Below are 17714 nucleotides of genomic sequence, written 5' to 3'. Positions count from 1 at the left end.
TTATTATGGCGATGACTATGCCAATGAATATGGGTCCCATGAACATGGGCATGGCACCCCCTCCTCCCCCTCCTCCCCAACAACTCTCCGCCTGTGTTACGCGTATCCTGTCCCTCTCGGGCTTCCCCCAATCCCTCAAGACACGTGATGTCCAACAGGCGTTTGCTGAATACGACCAGGACCGCGGCGGATTCAGGATCAAGTGGGTTGACGACACCAGTCTGTTGCTCGTGTTTAATGATGCGGCCGTCGGTATGTCCAATTCGAATCGCTATTTCAAGTGTTCCCTAAATAGATTTGTTATTACCGTACAGCCAAAAAGGCGTATTTGAATACGTTGTTGTCCCCGCCTGCTGCGCTGCTCAGTCCCGCCTCGACGACCCGCATTCAGATCAAGCCTTATGACGGGCCCGAGGCGCAAAGCATTATCCAGGCTGTACAACAGCGTGCTCATGTGAGTATCCATTCATTCACCTTATCCGTCCATGACGCGTAATCTGATCCCACGCCCACCTCACCAAAAGGGCCATGGACACTCGGGTTCAGTCGCATACAAGGGCCACGCGTCTCGCGCTTCGTTTAGCGGGGGCGCAATGGGAAGCTTTGGCGCCGGTACATCCGTCCCTCGCCCGAACACCAACGCGCCCGGACCGGGTCTTAATACCGGAAGCCTCGGTCGCTCGTCTGGCGCGTCGATGTGGAGCACTGCGTCAGCCACTGCCAAGGGAAACACGACGGGCAGCGCGTCCCCGACGCTTCCGAATCTCCCGTCCCACCCGACCTTGAACTCGCTCATTTCGAGCGCGTCTCCGCAGCTGAGCTCGGGCGAGCTTGCTGAAGAGGGAGGGAGCGGTGGAGAGGGCGAGCGTAGCGGTCCAAGGATTGGTGAGCCTGGTAAGCGAATGGTGGCTGCCGGTCTTGGAGTTCGTCGACCGAGCGCGAGTGCTGGAGCTGGTATCAACAAGGGCTCTGGAGGTGCAGACAAGGCATTGAGCGAGGTCCAAAGGGCGCTTGTAGGTGTGTCGATCAACGAGTGATGGTGTATGTGCTCGAGTAGAGGGGAGGGAGAGTTGTTTGTCTAAGCCAATGCGAGAGGCTGTTGGGAATTGTTGTGTTATTGTTATCTTGAGCGAATGGTATTTTGCGCAGTTGTGGCTTGAAAACGCATGTGTGTTTGGTTGACCTTGGGAGCCGGCCCCCGGGTAGGAAGATCTCTCTGTGCGCGTCTTGGGTCGCTATAAAAGGGAGAAATGAATTAAATTCTCACTTTACAAGCTGGCGTGAACGTCGACATCTGTCGTAGCGCGGTTACTGTATCATTAATTTGTCTTTGAATTGGAAGCACCCCCCTGGATCACAAGGTTTGATACATATCAGACATACTCGGTCCCGGACCCGATTCTGTATACACATGAGTTATATGATCGAGGTTTACTTCAGATTGGCACTTGAATGAATTTCTTCTTCAAGTAGAATAGGGGAATGAAAGCAACGCATCCAGCTAAACACGTTTCCTTTGAGCTCTGTGCACATGTCCAGTGTGGCTCTGAATCGATACAGATGGCCATAATTTGTAAGATACCACCACCTATTGTGTTAACGATTGGGTGGAAACGACACTACAATTTGTTACGTTGAATAAAATCCTGTTCCAAGTAACTTTGTAGATCCATAGTACATGCATATCGCGGCTTCGACGCCCTCAAGGTTTCGGGAATTCCAACAGTCAAGTACATCGATCTACGGCCCCACCCTACTTCTCACAAACTCGTGCTATTGAGTTCGGCAGTCAAGTAACACGTCATATTCGATTAGCGACGCTAAAGATGTTGTAGCATGTTGCGCTTGTTTTGCGGAATATGCTAAGCTTGTTCAGGATCAACCACACGAGCGGATTGCATTGTCCGCCTGTAGATTAGTAGTGACACGTAGTGTTATGCGTCGGTGTATGCGGATTCTAAAAGCAAATTTAGGAGTAAAAGCTTGCGACTCGGGGTATGCCCGTGTAGTTACAGTCCTTTTTCTATGAATGGACTTAATGCACGCCCACGCACCAAAGGTGCCGAAGAGTCAAAATACCACAACCCCAGTGCCTATCTGCAGGTGGTCATTCGAGGTATTCTCTTGACAGGAGGCTGAAACTAGTCTTTACCCAGCTTTGAGCGACAATTCTTCACATAGATGGTCGCAGACTGTCGCTACCCTGAGCATCCCTACCGCCACTTTTGTCTGTAGTGATACCATAGATATGGACCTTTATACCACAATTCATCGGCAAGGAAAATCCCGGGTTCATCACTTTTATCCACTCCACCCCCCCTCTAAGCTGTTCATGTACATCTTGGTTTGCCTCGAGTGACAATCATCACGACCCCTGTGACCGGTACTGGCAAGAAAGAAAAGAAAAGAAAAAAAGCGGGGATTTGAGAGATTGGGTGACTAGTTTCAACGAGTTTCACATGGCTCGGACAAGATGAGCCAAACTTGAATACCGCTCTTTGAACAAGTCAGCTTGCGGTCGGGTGGATTATACACATGTGTAGTACGCAATGCAAGCGAAATCGGTAAACTCGGACTAAGAAGCGTGATTCCGGGGCTCGCATTACTAGATGAATTTCGTATATTCAATGGGTTCCTAACTCGAGCAATGATCGCCCCGAGGTCCCAGCGGAAGTTTAGATTAATACGTCAGTTCACTCGTTCGTTGAATTGTTCAAAATAGGCTATTCGAAGTAGATTATCTTAACTGAGTAGCGTTGATAAGATCCTGGGTCTTAGAGTGTGGTAGCAGAGTGGGGAGAATGGAACTTGCCGATGTGCTGTATGCGATATATTGAATATGACTCGTCCGTCGCAGGTAGGTTAAGGTGTAACGGTTTATGAATACCATGCATTCGGGCTGAAAGGGTACCATGAAAGGGTAAACACACACATGCTCAATGAGAAAAGAGACGTTGCATTGTCCGTGAGCACGCTGTGAGGAGCCATGAGACTGCACAAGGTTAACTGCGCTCGCAATTGAGTTCCGAGTTTCTTGAGTCCACCTAGATCTACCCAGCTATTCCAAAAAATGAGAGGGCTCTGTATACATGCTGCCCGAAATAACCGTTGGAGAATTCGCTCGATAAAGTTTACCAGCAATGATATATACCAGAGACTAGAGAATCGGGTTTGATAGCACCAAGGCATGGTATGTCCCGGAATGTCATATGTTCAAACGTGTTCATACGTGTGTCAAATGTTTCGTAACTTTCCACAGATCACCCAGGTATCTTGCCCAGGGCTATACCATTCTATTGTGACCCTCCCTTAAGGAGTACTGTGGGATACGCATATATGTACATCGCATTTGGTAAATCGACCCCCCGCCTGTTCTTAGAATCTACAAGAACACCTTGATGGCTATGAAAAAAGCCCAAACTTTCTCCTTGCTTATCATAAGAGTTAGAATCTCTTGATACCCGTCCGGTACTAAAATTATATGAGCTGGAGAAGAAAAAAAAGCAAAGAGCTTGGGGCTCAGGGGGTATCTTCCAGCGGAAACACTAGTAACATCCCCCCTTCTAGGGTTTATCGAGCCAAATTATTCAAGTCAATCTACATAACTAAAATAAGAAATAAGTCTTTTGATCCAAGTCAACCTTTCGAGAACGGGCCACCGTGGTGCATTCAAACTTTCACCTGGTGTCGGTGACAGTTAGAACCTTACCAGACATCTGAGGGTAGATCTTCAGAGCAAACAACCCAATGGGTAAGTAATGCACCTGCTTAGGGATAGATTGCACGGGAAAACCACCCAGAAACGCTTCGTGTTTGGTACGTGGACGTAGTGGTAATCTTTCTGTTAGAGTTGTCCAAATGAACATATGCGTGTGCGCCACCCATGATATGATACCCCTATGCGACCACGTATACTTATCTTCCTGTTTTTAATAACATATACATACTATTCCATATGAGCGGTGATAGCTTGTGGCGTGGGACGCGACTCGAGGACTTGAAAGCGGTATAAAGTTCTTGCCCGGTGCTCGGGACGCTGCCAAGGTTCCGGTCAGCCAAGCGCCGGAGCCCAGGCCAGTTGGAGCGACTATGAGGTCCCCCAGACGGCCAGCGACTGCAGCCATGGATTCTAACAACCAAGAGTAGCGGCGCCAGGGGCCAGGGGAAGACTATTGAAATACGACTGCGCATAGTACTGGGCTCGAATAATGCCCGAGTTGACATTGACCATTGATATACACATAACGGAGGCTACGGTTAATCCATTCTCCAGTACGGAGAAATGCACAATGCGGATTGAGATGGACGTATATTACATATGCAAATATAGGGAAAGCAAAGGAGGCGACTATGCAGAAACGTGTCTGGAGCACTCAGGCTTTTCGAGTAACTAATCAACTGTTGGTCGTAAAAGACCTAAATTTATGAATCGTTCGCAGTCGAAGCAAGTGTAGCAGAAGTAAAAATATAATATACATGCGCCGCTTCCAAAACGTGGGGAGATATTAACTTCAACTCGCTGTCACTGGTGCCCGTGGAGGGAACGGCGGTGGGGAAGTAGCTCTGTGGGGGTCACTGGGGGTAGAAGCTCCTGATGTATCCTCGTTTTCGGCTGAGGCAGTATTGGCTACGTGTGGGGAGTGTGGTCGAGAGGTTCGGGCTGCATCGTCTGCCGCCAGCTTCTTCAGGGCCTCGGACGCCGCAGACATTGTCGCAGAGTCTTTACTTGGAGGGAGAGCCGCGGGTGGTGATTTGGGAGTAGGCAAACCATTGGGAACCGAACGAGAGGGAAACAAAGGTGCAGGTGTGCTAGATCTAGGAGTAGATGGCGAAAATGTGATTTCGGCAGGGGGCTCGTCGTCAGTTGGTGTAACGGAGATTGTGTCGATTGATGCTGACGATGCTGCTGCTTTGGGTTGCTTCAGGATTTCGTTGCTTCCAGTTAGGTTCGGGGCATCGTTACTATTGGTGCTAATTGTGCGCTGGCCAAACAATCGATAGACATTCTGAATCGAAGATGGTCGCCCGGTTGGTGATAGGCTCTTCTCTCGGTCCATTAGTTTGTCTTGTGCCTTGTCCTTATCCTTGTTGGAAGTGTCGATTGGAGCCGGTGCGGACCCTAGTGACATGACCTCTCCCTGGTGGCTGGCGTGAATGCCAGGGATCGTCATTGTAGCGGCTCTTCCAGGTTGTGTGCCGATTGGCTTTGGCTGCTCGATTATCGGCTTTGATGAATCGAATAAATCTGGTGAATGAATTTGAACCTCCGTCGTGGTTCGAGGGGCGGAGGGGACAACTGAAAGGCTGGTAGGTCGTGGTTTTGGGGATGAGGATAGACTATTCGAGTCGGATGTAGATCCCCCTTCACGTCGCGACATTACTTCTGTTGAATTGATATGCATATTAGCAAGAAATTAACAAGGCGAAACCCATCGGCCAACTTGCCTGCTCGGAGCTCCGCATAAGTCTTCTTCCCTGCCGCTTTGTTTGCTGATCCCACTCCACCCATACCTGCATCACTACCGCTTCCTTCATCATCAACGCCACTAGTATCGCCTTGGGTACTATTCGCAGCACCAGTATTATTTGTACTACGCCTGCGCTCCCTTTCTTCTTCAACCCCTCGCTTTAGGCTATTCCAACCGACCGTCCATTTCTTCATCGCTTCCTTCGCTGCATTGTTTATCGCCTGTTTATCCGCCGTTCGCGATTTCCATGCAGACAGGAAAGAATTAGCCCCAGAGTTGGTTGGATCTTGAGAAATAGAGATGTCCGTTGAAGTAGGAGCTGTGGATGATGTTACCGACGTATTTGCAGAGAGCGAATTGCTGCTGCTATTGGATAAGGTACGAGTAAGTTCATGGTTATCCCTCGAATCCACTTGAGGTACATCATTGGGAGTGTTGAGACTGGAAACGTTGGAGGAGATCGATGTGTCTGGCGGAGTACCAGAAATGGGTCCCTTGACAAGCTCGCTATCGGAAGATACCGCAGTGGTCGAGGATTCTGCTTGTGGGAGGGATGAACTGGACACGGAACCGCCGCTATAGAAATTTCCCGATGCAGATTTACTGGTTTGGTGAGAAACTGTGGCGCGACGAGTGCCATTAATGGTCAACATAGGCGTAGGGGGACGGAATGTAGTATTATTTCCTGTAGGCGTTGGGTCATTCGGGACGTCGGTCTGGTCATCGGGAAACGTATCCTGAGTAGGCGCTTCAGCATGTCCGCTGGTGCCTGACGAAACCACTGTCGGACTAGGCCCGCTGTTGTTGGTTTCAGACATATTGATGCGAGGGGGACTGCTCGAAGCGCGCGCCATCTCACTACCTTCCCCGACCTCGAGTAATACAGGCGAACGAGGGGTAGAGTGTTCACGAACGCCGGTTGTAGTGGCCTTGGCTGAAGTCGCCCCGGATTGTAAATCAATAGTGCGCCCGCGAGGGCCATCGACCGGACTAGAGCTAGAAGACAGAGACACAGGTGTGCGAGAGAACCAGGACGACCGTTTCGACGACGTGACAACTGCTGGCAACGGTACCGCTTTGGGCTTGTCTTTTTCCATCTCCTTTCTCGGCATTTGTTCCTCGACCGAATTGACCTTGATTCCGACAGGAGATGGAGATCGACTTCGCGCGCTGTCGGAGGTTGGCACCAGACCTTCAGGGTTAGCTGTGTTCGGTTCATCGACAGTCATCGAGGGTTTGGATTTGGGGGAAAGAGGTAAATTAGGTGTAGATTCGGATACAGCTGGAAGCTCGGTGCTTGACCGTGGGCGAGATGCATCGGTAGCAAGACCCATGACAGACGGAGGTGCAGAAGCAGAGCTTTTATCAGACGCTTCAAGAGGTGTCGACATGTCCACAGCTGGGTTCGGTGTGGTTGAAGGATCGTCTTTCTCAGGGTTATATTGTCGACGTGCAGCATCAGGCCAGATCCCGCCCCGATGGTGGTAGCCGCTGGACTCAAAGAAGGGTATATCGTCCATGTTAGGCATGACGATTGATTCTCGAATCTGAGGAAAGCAAGTGCGTGAATAAAGTTGATGAGAATAGAAGTGGAGTGGTGCGTATAACTTCAGGACGCTTGATAGATTAATCACTAAACTTACTATCTCTTTTAGCTGTGTCTCTATTGGCTTGAGAACAACGCCCCATTTGATCTCTCGGTCGCTCACGACTGGAAGAACATCGATCTCCAACTTAGGCATCGAGGTAAATCCATACCAGATTCTGTTGGACGGAGGGCGCTTGACTTTTACAAGCACATTGCCTTCAATCTTCCGAACCACAACCGCCAGTACCAGTTGCACAACATATGGGCGAAACCTTGCCCCAAGGCTCACTTCGGCCGTAGCAGCGATAGTCAATCTCAATTCGCCATCGAACAAGAATTTCAATTCCAATGCAGCGTCTCCCCAGCGCGTGAGCTCCTTAAGCATTGGGGTGGCGATCGTGGGAGGACGAGAACCAACACTGACTTCGCGCACACTTAGCGCTGTGAGGAACCCCGGTCGCTTTACCTTTGCGAGTTTGCTTGCCAGCCGGCCTAGGATATAAGCCTCGACCTTGGCAGTACGATAGACGGAGAAGAAGAGGCGTCCAAGCAAAGCGTTCAGCCACCTCGTGGGTATAGCATCGGGTTGTGCGTCCAGTGTAGCTACGAGGTGAGCCATATCTGAACTACTAAATACGGAACCGAGTGGGCTAGATGGATCCGTGGCACCAACTGGAACAGGGGAGGAGGCTTGGACGAGAGCAAAGTACCAATCCTCCATGTCTGAATTATTCTTGATAAATAGGTGCCATGGTTGAGATAAGTCGAATGCTGCACGACGCTTCTTTGAACGTTCGTCCACCAAATTAGAGTCGGTCTTGTCTCTTGTCTCACCCATTTCATCTTCCGTGGCCTCATTCTCGTCTGCGAGCTTCATATTCTTGGAGACACTGGCCATATAGTTCGGACTATTCCCGGGGCTGGAAGACTTGGTGCTAAACCGAATGCAGTTGCGCTTCGCAAAGAGCTCTCCATCAAGTAAACCATCATGTGGCCAGATTTCTACTGTGTAGGCACCCGCATCCAGGGCAGCAGAACATTCGGCCATGGCTTCATCTTCGTAGAGATAAAGTACAGTGCCTTTGAGAACAGCATAGTATGTGTCGCGTGGCCGTCGATCTTTGGAGCGAGAATCAAGGAATGACCGCATCATTCCCATGTAAGTGGCATCCGAGGGCGATTCTTCAAATGTTCGTCGAGCAACAATCCATCCTTGTAATGGTTTTAGTCGGGGTGGCGGAAGATCTGGAGATGAAACTTCCGCGGGGGGTTTCTCTTCGACGGATGAATCGCTGGATGATGCTTGTAGTTCATTTTTGATTCGTTTTGCGGGGTCGGGGTCTCCAATTGGTGGTGTGATATACAGAACAACGTAGAGACCGGCGCAGATGACAAGGGGAATAAATGTGAGTCCACCAAGCAAATAGACAAATACGAGGGTAAGTAAGGAGCTCATGGTCACTGACGTAGTTCATGTAAAAATCAACACATGACAGCCAAGTTGTATTTACGCACCAAGACCAGAGTAGAATATAAAAGTACAATTGAGGCTTGATGTTGAATGTTAAATCCATCCCTAAAATATACTCGACTCTTTACCACTTACCTACGGGTGTCGCAGCCACTCTCTAGCCCTAGTCCAACACTACCGTTTAGCTACGTGTCGTTGCCTCAAGGTGACGTCGTGTCGAACGCGGCGCTTAGTGGCCCACCATCCAGGGTCCACTTCGGGCGTTAGGCCGTGATCACGATTGGTCGGTCGTATGCGTGATACATAGTAGCGGTGCACAAAGTACGCAATAGCGCATATATGTTCACCATCACCTGTTCGCTGTCATGTACGTAACGACCAATCACATCCGACAGGCGACACAATAATTTGTGGCATTTTATCGGTTGTGCTATGGGGCGTACAATATAAGCTGTTGAGAATGTACCCTAAAATATCCGCTTCTTCCTTTCGCGTATGGCCTGGCACATCTTGGTAGTTTGAAGTAATACATCAGCGAGCTTACTGGCAGTTGGAGGCGCTAGCATGTTTGCTTCCATGCGTCACCGATAGTCCGATCGTTACTGGATCGGGAACAAACTGGGGCGGCTTTGTTGCATCAGAGACAAATAAGCCACCATATAATTAAGGGTCACGTGTGCATGGCAAACATGGGACCTGGTTCGGCCTGCGCGATTGCCCGTGGCTGGATCTCCAACTGTAATCTAGGTTACATTCGACGTTAGAGTGTTTCCCGCATCGGTTCTGAAATTAGCATTGTACCCATCCAAACCTTCCTGGATTCTTAGTGGCTATACGCGTTTCCTGGCAGGTTCAACTAGCCTCTTTCGGAGTCTTTCCAGCAAGCGATAGACGAACTTGCACAACCTTTGTGGGCTTGTCCTGTGATTTGCAGTGGTCATTCACTGCTATTACCACATATACCGTATCCCTCCTCTGTCGATTCCCACAAGGGTCTTAGTTTGTGGCTGCTGTTCCTCTAAAGCGTCGACTGGGTTGATTAAGCACGCCGCCAATCAACCCTGGACACACGGGCGCCAGCGATAGCATGTTTCGGAACAGAAGAACCTAGTCGTCACGAATTCCAGCAACCATTTCTTCTTGAGCTCTTGAAACAGTTATGTCGTTGATTAGAGCATTCACTCATCTGGCCAACCAGCCGCGCGCCCCTGAAGCACTCTACACCCTCAAACGCATAGCCGATTTAGCGTATCCTATTATGAAACAGCACGGATGGGTGATCCCAGTACTTTCTGAGTTCTTCCCCGACGATGAGCGTTTACTCGGTGAGTTTATCTCGTCCACATCTCCTCGAGCACTGACTCAAATCGGTACTATGTACGGCATTTGTTGACGTTCATGACCAACTCTCATATAACCAATTAACAAGGCTTAAGTGCGTTATCTACCCCCTGTCCTTCAACGACCTCATTGCTTACCCTTTTCGAATGCTACAGATATCAACTCTGGAGATAAAATCCTGATTCGGCTCCGTCCAGCCCGAAGTCCTGGTACATTCTATCCGATAGAACAGTTAGTACGTGTCATGCTCCACGAGCTGACCCACAATGTTCATGGTCCACACGACGAACGGTTTTACTCATTATTAAACAAACTCGAAGACGAGTATGACACACTCGTCACAAGCGGCTGGCAAGGAAGCGGGTTCTATGCGCCGGGCGAACGGTTAGGCAGCAAGGACCAAGGGGGTTGGGGTAGTAGAAGCTGGGGTTCCTTCGACATAGGTAGCCGGAGGAAAGCTCTGGAAGCTGCTGAAGCACGTCTAAAGATAGAAAGATCTCGCTCAGGAGGTCGATTAGGTGGTTCAGAGTCGTCTGCGCGAGCCGGTAGAACTATACAAGAGCTCGCAGCCAATGTACGTGTTCTTCTTCCATTCTCATCGCGGTTGGCTCATGTTAATATGTGCCGCACCACACCACACGTCGACTCAACAGGCAGCGGACCGTCGCCGTAGGGACAAGCAAACATGCGCAGCATCGCACCCTTCCGCTGATCGCGAAGCCGCTCGCGCTGCTGTCGATAGCATTGCGAGCGTCGTTGAGGACGCAGACCTTGCTGAAGCACTTCAACTGAGCAGCGTGCTCGCCGAGCCTGTGGATCATCCCAACTCCACGAGGGCAACGGTTGTTGAGCTACCAACCTCGCTTGCTCGGGTCGTGTCTGATCCCAATACTCATGGTCCATTTGATGAATCCATCATTGAAATATCAGATTCAGATTCAGAAGGCGAGTCGATCTCTCCGCGCGCTCACCCTTCCTCAAATGGACGGCAATGCCTATCGTGCACTTATCTCAATCCACTCGGAACCACACGAGATAGTTGCAAACTATGCGAGGCACCCCTACCGAATACTTTTGTTCAATCTCAAGAGGAGCCGTGGACATGTGTGGTATGTACGCTAAGTAATCGACCCGCGGCTCAAAGATGCGAAGCCTGCGACTTTCCAAAAGATAGAAGCCACTGGGCCCCCAAACCCCAGACACACGGGGAGGCTTCAGAGGTAAAAGCGTTACCCAGTGCTACTTGGACTTGTGGATTATGCACTTTGATCAACGTGTATGCATCGAAAGCCTGTTCCTTGTGCGACGGACCGTGTCCCTTGATAATCCCTCCAAGTTCCGGTCCTTCCCACAAGAGCCAGTCATTTATTCCGGGACCTCGCTCCCCATTGAATAGCGCTGTAGCGTCAAACCTGATCCAACCACTCCCCTGGGATTGTCAGAATTGCGGAAGGCGCGGGATCGAACACGATTTCTGGATGTGCGGTGGGTGCGGGTGGATTAAAACAAATTCTGCTACCACCCAGTGACTCCCCTTGTAACTGAATACTATAGCATGTGAATATTTACGTGTGTGAACAGCGAGGGTGGCCACGTTATAGTAGAACCAACTATGTCATTGGAACATGTAAATGGACCACCATTAAACATCTGGATTCACACATCGTAATTTTATGTATATCTCCGTTACACAATCATCCTGACTCGAATACAACGCACAATTAACAAGCGTAAGTCCCAACCTCATGCTGGGTGCTGAGATATGCTCGTGCCTGGAAGTGCTACCCCCCCTAGGCGCACACATCATAGTCCAATAGTCAGCCCACGTCAATGCTATCCCTCAGAGATTTGATATCGGGTGCCGTGAGGGCACGGGTGTTAACACGCCAAACAACAATGCCTAGTTCAGTCGCAATCGGCGGAGTCTTAGGAAAAAGGCTAACATCCCAGTTTAGCATGCCAGCCGAATACAAGGGGAGCCCAGAATCCGGTCAATCCCAAAGGGCTGAGTCTGGTGCTAGATCCAGGGCAAAAATAACCAAGTTTAAATTTGGCAAAGCGCAAATGGTTGTATATAGGAGTAGGAAAGCAAAGCGAGCAAAAATGGGCGCATCAAACAAATAAAGGATAATTTCAAGATGTTGTAACTGACCAAGAAAAAACCCTGTGATATTCGGCCTGGCTAGAAGAGTTAAGAAATTTGTTCAGATGTCGGTTATAAAACAGAGACCATACCAGGAAAGTGAGATTGATAACAGAGCCTTTCTCAGTCGTCGTCCTTGGGTGGCGGTGGTCCACATGGTTGCAACATGCGCTTGATGATGATGTTTGTCAGAGTCGAGCAAAACCCCATCCTGCGCATTCAACATTTTAACTCACTTCGATCATTTCGAACCTCACTCTCCCAGTAGCATCACCATCGGCAATTGATAAGTAAGTCGCCAACGGAGGGTGTCCCACAATTGAGGCACATGTGTCACGGTGTTGGTGAGTCAGCCACTCACTAAATAAACACACGTTCAAAATACATTTAGATGAACATTCATTCTACGACGTACTACTTGGTGATATCGGCGTGGCCTAGTCTCGCAGAAACATAAGTGATACCAATGTTGGAGTAATGAAAGACTTGCCTGTGCCAGTGTAACGAGCGTGTACTGGAATAGCTAGTTGAGAAACCCCCAAGCAGAAATGAATGAATGCTTACGATGCTCGAGTTGCGTATTCGCGGTGTACCTTAGTTCTGAAGACTAGTGTGCGTGTCAGGTATTGCTCAAAGTGGTTTCACACAATTGGCTTACCATGTTGGCTGTGGAGGTTGGTTGTGAAGACCGCTCTGGATGACCTAATCAAAACTCTTTCGCAATCAATCAACAACAAGGACAATTGCAAGTAAATTTAAGTAGTTAAGGAAACGAAGCCCAGAAATCTGGATTTAAAAATGCACACTCCTATTGAGTTATCCTACAAAGAACGCGATCACAAGAATAGCTAAGTAGATCATTCTATATGTCTATCCGTGCATCGAAAGCAACCATAGCAACCTAGAACCTGATTATAACACCACAAGCTCTCCTTCACATGCACTACACCAGAATACATGCGCCTCGTCATCACCTCCCACGAGGTTACTCGTACCTGCAGATGAATACTCCTCCCCTATGTTCGCAAGGCGAATGTTAGGGGATACTCCACTTGCCCCGCTAGCCATTTCACTGAGGATACGTGCACGTAACATATTCAGGCTTACGGCGCGCTTGCGACGAGTCTCTAGTGGAAGAGACGCATCCAGAGCAGACATCTTATTCATACGTCCTGCATGGTTAGGGGGGAAAGCGCGTGAATTTCCCACACTGGCGCGTGTGGGTTCCAACTCCCCAGAAACTCGGTGCGAATCAGTGCCAATTTGCCCTCGTCCTGAATTTGCCGAACGTCCTCCTTCGATCCCCCATGTCATACTTGAATTCATTCGCTTGGAAGTATCCTGAAGTTCCGCAACTTGCCGCTGCAGTGAATGCTCGCGCGCATGGGCGTCAAAGACTTCGGCCTCAAGTGCACGAATACGCGATCGCATTGTAGATAGTTCGAGTTCCATCGTCTCCCCAGCTAGCGTAGGGTCATGCGTTGGAGATTTGGATCCATTCAAACGGAGCCGTGAAAGTTCGTCCTCACGAGCAGCGATCTCGCTGTTTGCAGCATCCAGGTCTGTACGACTTTTATCTAGGAAGTTACGTAGTTCGGCGGTTTCACGTGTGCGACCTTCTATTTCCTCGAGTAGAGCCGTAACTTCGCGTGCGCGTCGCTCCAAATCTGTATCTAGTCTGTTTGCCCTATCTTCGGATTGTTCGATGCGCGAACGCAACTCGGCCTTAGACAACTCAGACTCCTTAAATTGCTCTTCTACGAGGGTCAGCCGGGATTGAAGTTCCTCATACGCCGCATAGGCTTCCGAAATAGCAAGTTTTTCGCGATCGAGTTGCTTTTCTAGAGCCGAAGCATGAGCCTTGGCCTCCGTGATCTTGTTCCCGGAATCATCCTTTTGGGAATGCGCGTCTGCGAGTTCGCTTTCGAGAGTTTTGATCTGGGTCTCGTAGTCGCGAACCAATTTATCGCGCGCCTCTATGGCCTCGCCCAGAGTTAGTTTAGCCTCGGTAAGCTCCACGATTTTAGGCCGCATCTCTGCAAGATTTGCTAGCAATCCTTCATTTTCTGCCTGGAGAGTCGCCAGTGTCGATTCAGTACTCGCTCCACGGGAAACAAGGGCAAGGGCTTCATTAAGTTGTTCCTTGGTGTTAGCGTGCGTTACAACAGCATCTTGCAATTCTTTGATCGTTCTTTCGAGCTGTTGCTCCAAATCTGCCAAGCGAGTACTCAAGTCGGTTTTGGTCGATTCTAGAGAATTATGCGTGGTCACGAGGGTGAGGTGTTCAGTATTGAGTTGATCGCATTTAGTTTGAAGTTCGACCAGCTTTTGTTGCGCCTGGTTTAGCGCCTCCTCGGAAGCATTGTATTTAGACTCTAAAGCATCCCTCTCGACCTTGAGCTTCGAGGCAGACTTTCAAAGATTGAACGTAAGTTTAAAGATAGCACGCATGAATGCAGGATAAAACGCTTACCTGTTTACTTTTATTGAACTTCTCCTCGAGCTCTTCCGATCGGTCTTGCATGCTCTTGAGTCGACGTTCCAGAACCTCCACTCGATCGTCTGCTTCAATTTGCTCTTCCAACTCTCGGACGCGAGCACGTTGATCCTTAAGTTCCGCTTGAAGGTCAGATATCGTCCTAGATGATTGTGTTGATGATCGCTCCTAAATAGAATGAGCGTAGCCCTGGCAAAGATCTGGGTCAAAACAATACTTACAAGTTCTCGAACGCGGTCGCTAGCTTCCCTCTCCTTGGTCGTTAGGTCCTCATTGGCTGAGGTTGCATTACGAAGGCTAGTTTCAAGCTCTGCTACTCGCGTATTGAGCTTTTCCGCAAGTGCCTTGTTCTCTTCCAGTCGTCGATCAGTTTCTTGACTGCCTGAAATACACCAAGCTCAGACTTAAATCCATAGAAACTAATACGATACTTACGAGCCTCCAGATCCTCAAAATATGTTAGTTGGGCGCCTAAATTAGACTTTTCTTCCACTAGTAGAGATATCGTACTTTGACTTTGAGAGCTCATGGAAAGTGCGCTCTCGAGTTCCGATCTGAGCCGTTCTATTTCCTTCGAAGAATGATCTCGCTCTGAATGCGCGTCCTCTTTGATTTTTTCCAGTTCTCTCTTGAGATTCGCTAACTCCTCTTCTGATTGCCTCTTGGCCGTTTCGGTGGCCCTCATTGCTTCATATGCAGCCGTCGCATCCTCCCGTGCTGCTCGTTGGTCTTCTCGCATATCCTCTATCGTCGAATTCGCTTTGCGTAATTCTTCAGTAGTGCGTTTCGCAGCTTCTTCGGCGACAGCGGTCTCCTCTTTTGCTCGTCGAGATGCTTGCTCTGCGGCCTTGAGGTTGGCCCTGACTGTTTCCGCTTGGCTCTCCATCTCCTGGAGTCGGGTTTGCGCATCCTCGAGTTCCCTACGGGTCCTTTCAAGTTCTGATCGCGACAATGCAATTTCGCCAGGGGATGGGGTTGGTATGAAAGACGGCCCCTCGTCACCACCAAACAGGGAAGATGCTGAGCGGAATCCAGACGCTGGCTGAATCGAAGAGAATAAACCGCTTGCATCGGCGTGATTGCTGACATTGATAGGTGATGTTACCTGGGCGGCTGGGGTCTCCTTTGTAACATCCTGAGGTGGGCCAGAGGCAGATGATTTAGGGATACTGTATTCAAGTAATTAGACAGGTGCGATACCTAGTCATAAGTATGTACTTACGGAGATGCCTGGGATAAGACATTGACGCTTGCTTCGCTTCGGTTGTCATCCGCAATTTCTGAAGGAGCATAGGATGAGCCATCCTGGCTGGGCGAAGCAACTGTAGAGTGTCGGAGTGAGGAAAGAGCTGGGGTACTCGGCGATCCCGCAGTACTCCCGCCTTCTTCTTTTGCCTGCTTTTAAGCTATAGTAGATATATGAGCTTTGTGAGATATATGATAGCGGTAACATACCAATGCCTTTGCCCGGGCAGCCTTAGCTGCGCGGTCGTCGTCGATCGCTGAATCAGACATGCTAGGAATGAGGGCCACAGTTTCCACAGTTTGATAAAGTCTCATATACAAATACTCACTTCGAAAAGCCCACTAAATGTGTCTGATAATACTAACAATCTCTAACCTAGAATGCGAATGGTGGGAGCTGGGTCTCAATTGTAACAACGGACGTGTCCATTACTTCAGCAAGACCCTGAGAATCATTGAATACCGACCAAACTTGGGTGCACATGGGATGTATGCAAGATGAGTCTTGTACCCCGCCTCATGGCGGTCGATTCGTAGACCAGATCGATCTATTTGGAAAATATAGCCAATCTTAGAAACTCTGGATTTTCTATTGGTATTCCTGCTTGCACCTAACGAGTTTTGTGAGTTAGACCACTGGAACCGCCCGATTGGATATAAGAAATGGATTACAAGCAATAGGAGCTATACACGATAAAACAGGGACAATGGGGGAATGGAGAGAGGTTAGATATATGTAGGTGTACAAGAACCACGGTGCCGACGCTTAGGTGCCGATGGTCGTCGCCGAGGATCAATTGAGTGAGTGCAATTAGCGGCCGTAGCCCTCTTCAGTACTTCTCAGCAAGCTGGAGAAGAATGGGCTAAGTACTCAAGAGAAATGGGTGAGCTACATTATACACTTACTCCAAAGTCTGCAAGGCCTTTCGTGCTGCCTCATGTCGAGCTCCCTGATCATAATTTAGGTTAGGTTGACCGTAATTCCAAGGAATGCTTCTTATTACCTGTTTTGTTCTGTGGGTGCCCCATCCATACTCTTCGCCACTAAGACCACGATAATTTCACCGAGTCAATTATGGGATAGCTGCATACACTTCAAGATCACTCACTTGACTAGAATTATGGAAGAAAGAAGCAAGTAGTACTGTCAGTGGGAATATTATAACCATAGAGTAGTGTTTGACCCACTGAACTGTAGACCCGTAAATATTCAGTATCAAGGCGCATGCATTCTACTTTAAATTCACTCACAGCCGAGATTGTCCATTCCGGGCCATGAGCAGGACCTAGGCAGAGGAACGTTTCAATACAGTTCCTGCCAATTCATGAGGTACCATTAAATACCCGAAGCTGATTCCTTCCAACTAAGAGTATTCAGTTTTCCTTGGGCTTGCAAGAGATTGTTGAGTCTCATCACGACTAAATCCAGGTTACAATAAGCAAAGTGCGCTCTCTGTATAACAGCGCCAACCTACAATCATCGGGATTTACGGAATCTGCCCCGATTGCATAAGTTTCACGAATTTTCGTTGGGATTAATCAAAGACTTACAAACTGTAGACATAGTAGTGGAGTTGTGAATAGGAAAGATTAGGCGAGTGTAATATGCCTGGGGGGAAAAGATTGCACAGGCCTGTCTCCTTTATAGCATCCGAGCAAAGTAGACGCGGAAGACCCAAGGGGTTCTGGGTAAACACCAAGCGGTCCGATTTCCACGCCTCACGCACACGGTATGCGTGTCAGCATCTTCAGTCAATAGCAAAACCATTTTTATTTCAAGCTTACCATCGTTGCGCCACTGCTACTCCCTGATCGTTCGAATTGAGAAAGAAATGGTATCGAACTCCAGCAAGCGTTTTTGTGGGGTGCTCGACCCGTACAAGCGATTTCCGGAGATCACCGGCAATGGAATGACTTGTTAACAATTGTGAAGCTCAGGATGCTACCCAATCGACCCGGTG

General features: G+C 49.1%; 5 protein-coding genes across 5 annotated transcripts; 2 read left to right on the top strand and 3 right to left on the bottom strand.

The window, feature by feature from the left end:
- Nucleotides 1-5: 5 nt before the first annotated feature.
- On the top strand, nt 6-1037 carry RhiXN_11482 (uncharacterized protein; the record flags this gene model as incomplete). The annotated part of the gene is made up of 3 exons (XM_043331297.1): nt 6-252; nt 315-454; nt 525-1037. The coding sequence occupies 3 exons, from the start codon at nt 6-8 to the stop codon at nt 1035-1037; spliced, it is 900 nt and encodes a 299-aa protein (XP_043184807.1).
- Nucleotides 1038-4511: 3474 nt separating this feature from the next.
- RhiXN_11481 (endoplasmic reticulum membrane protein) lies at nt 4512-8512 on the bottom strand (the record flags this gene model as incomplete). Its single annotated transcript, XM_043331296.1, has 2 exons — nt 4512-5337; nt 5442-8512. The coding sequence occupies 2 exons, from the start codon at nt 8510-8512 to the stop codon at nt 4512-4514; spliced, it is 3897 nt and encodes a 1298-aa protein (XP_043184806.1).
- Nucleotides 8513-9686: 1174 nt separating this feature from the next.
- Nucleotides 9687-11264, top strand: RhiXN_11480 (WLM domain protein; the record flags this gene model as incomplete). Its single annotated transcript, XM_043331295.1, has 5 exons — nt 9687-9852; nt 9957-9962; nt 10024-10442; nt 10522-10977; nt 11043-11264. The coding sequence occupies 5 exons, from the start codon at nt 9687-9689 to the stop codon at nt 11262-11264; spliced, it is 1269 nt and encodes a 422-aa protein (XP_043184805.1).
- A 1659-nt stretch (nt 11265-12923) lies between these two features.
- RhiXN_11479 (autophagy-related protein 16) lies at nt 12924-16023 on the bottom strand (the record flags this gene model as incomplete). Its single annotated transcript, XM_043331294.1, has 6 exons — nt 12924-14423; nt 14485-14676; nt 14730-14890; nt 14944-15677; nt 15731-15906; nt 15964-16023. The coding sequence occupies 6 exons, from the start codon at nt 16021-16023 to the stop codon at nt 12924-12926; spliced, it is 2823 nt and encodes a 940-aa protein (XP_043184804.1).
- An 889-nt stretch (nt 16024-16912) lies between these two features.
- On the bottom strand, nt 16913-17317 carry RhiXN_11478 (uncharacterized protein; the record flags this gene model as incomplete). Its single annotated transcript, XM_043331293.1, has 5 exons — nt 16913-16945; nt 17005-17039; nt 17098-17172; nt 17229-17249; nt 17305-17317. 5 exons carry the CDS (start codon nt 17315-17317, stop codon nt 16913-16915), a joined length of 177 nt encoding a protein of 58 aa, XP_043184803.1.
- Nucleotides 17318-17714: the final 397 nt, after the last annotated feature.

The sequence above is a fragment of the Rhizoctonia solani genome, chromosome 12 (assembly GCF_016906535.1).
Source record: "Rhizoctonia solani chromosome 12, complete sequence".
Classification (NCBI taxonomy): domain Eukaryota; kingdom Fungi; phylum Basidiomycota; class Agaricomycetes; order Cantharellales; family Ceratobasidiaceae; genus Rhizoctonia; species Rhizoctonia solani.
Note: the sequence above shows the minus strand (reverse complement) of the source record. Positions and strands in the feature narration are given on the sequence as shown.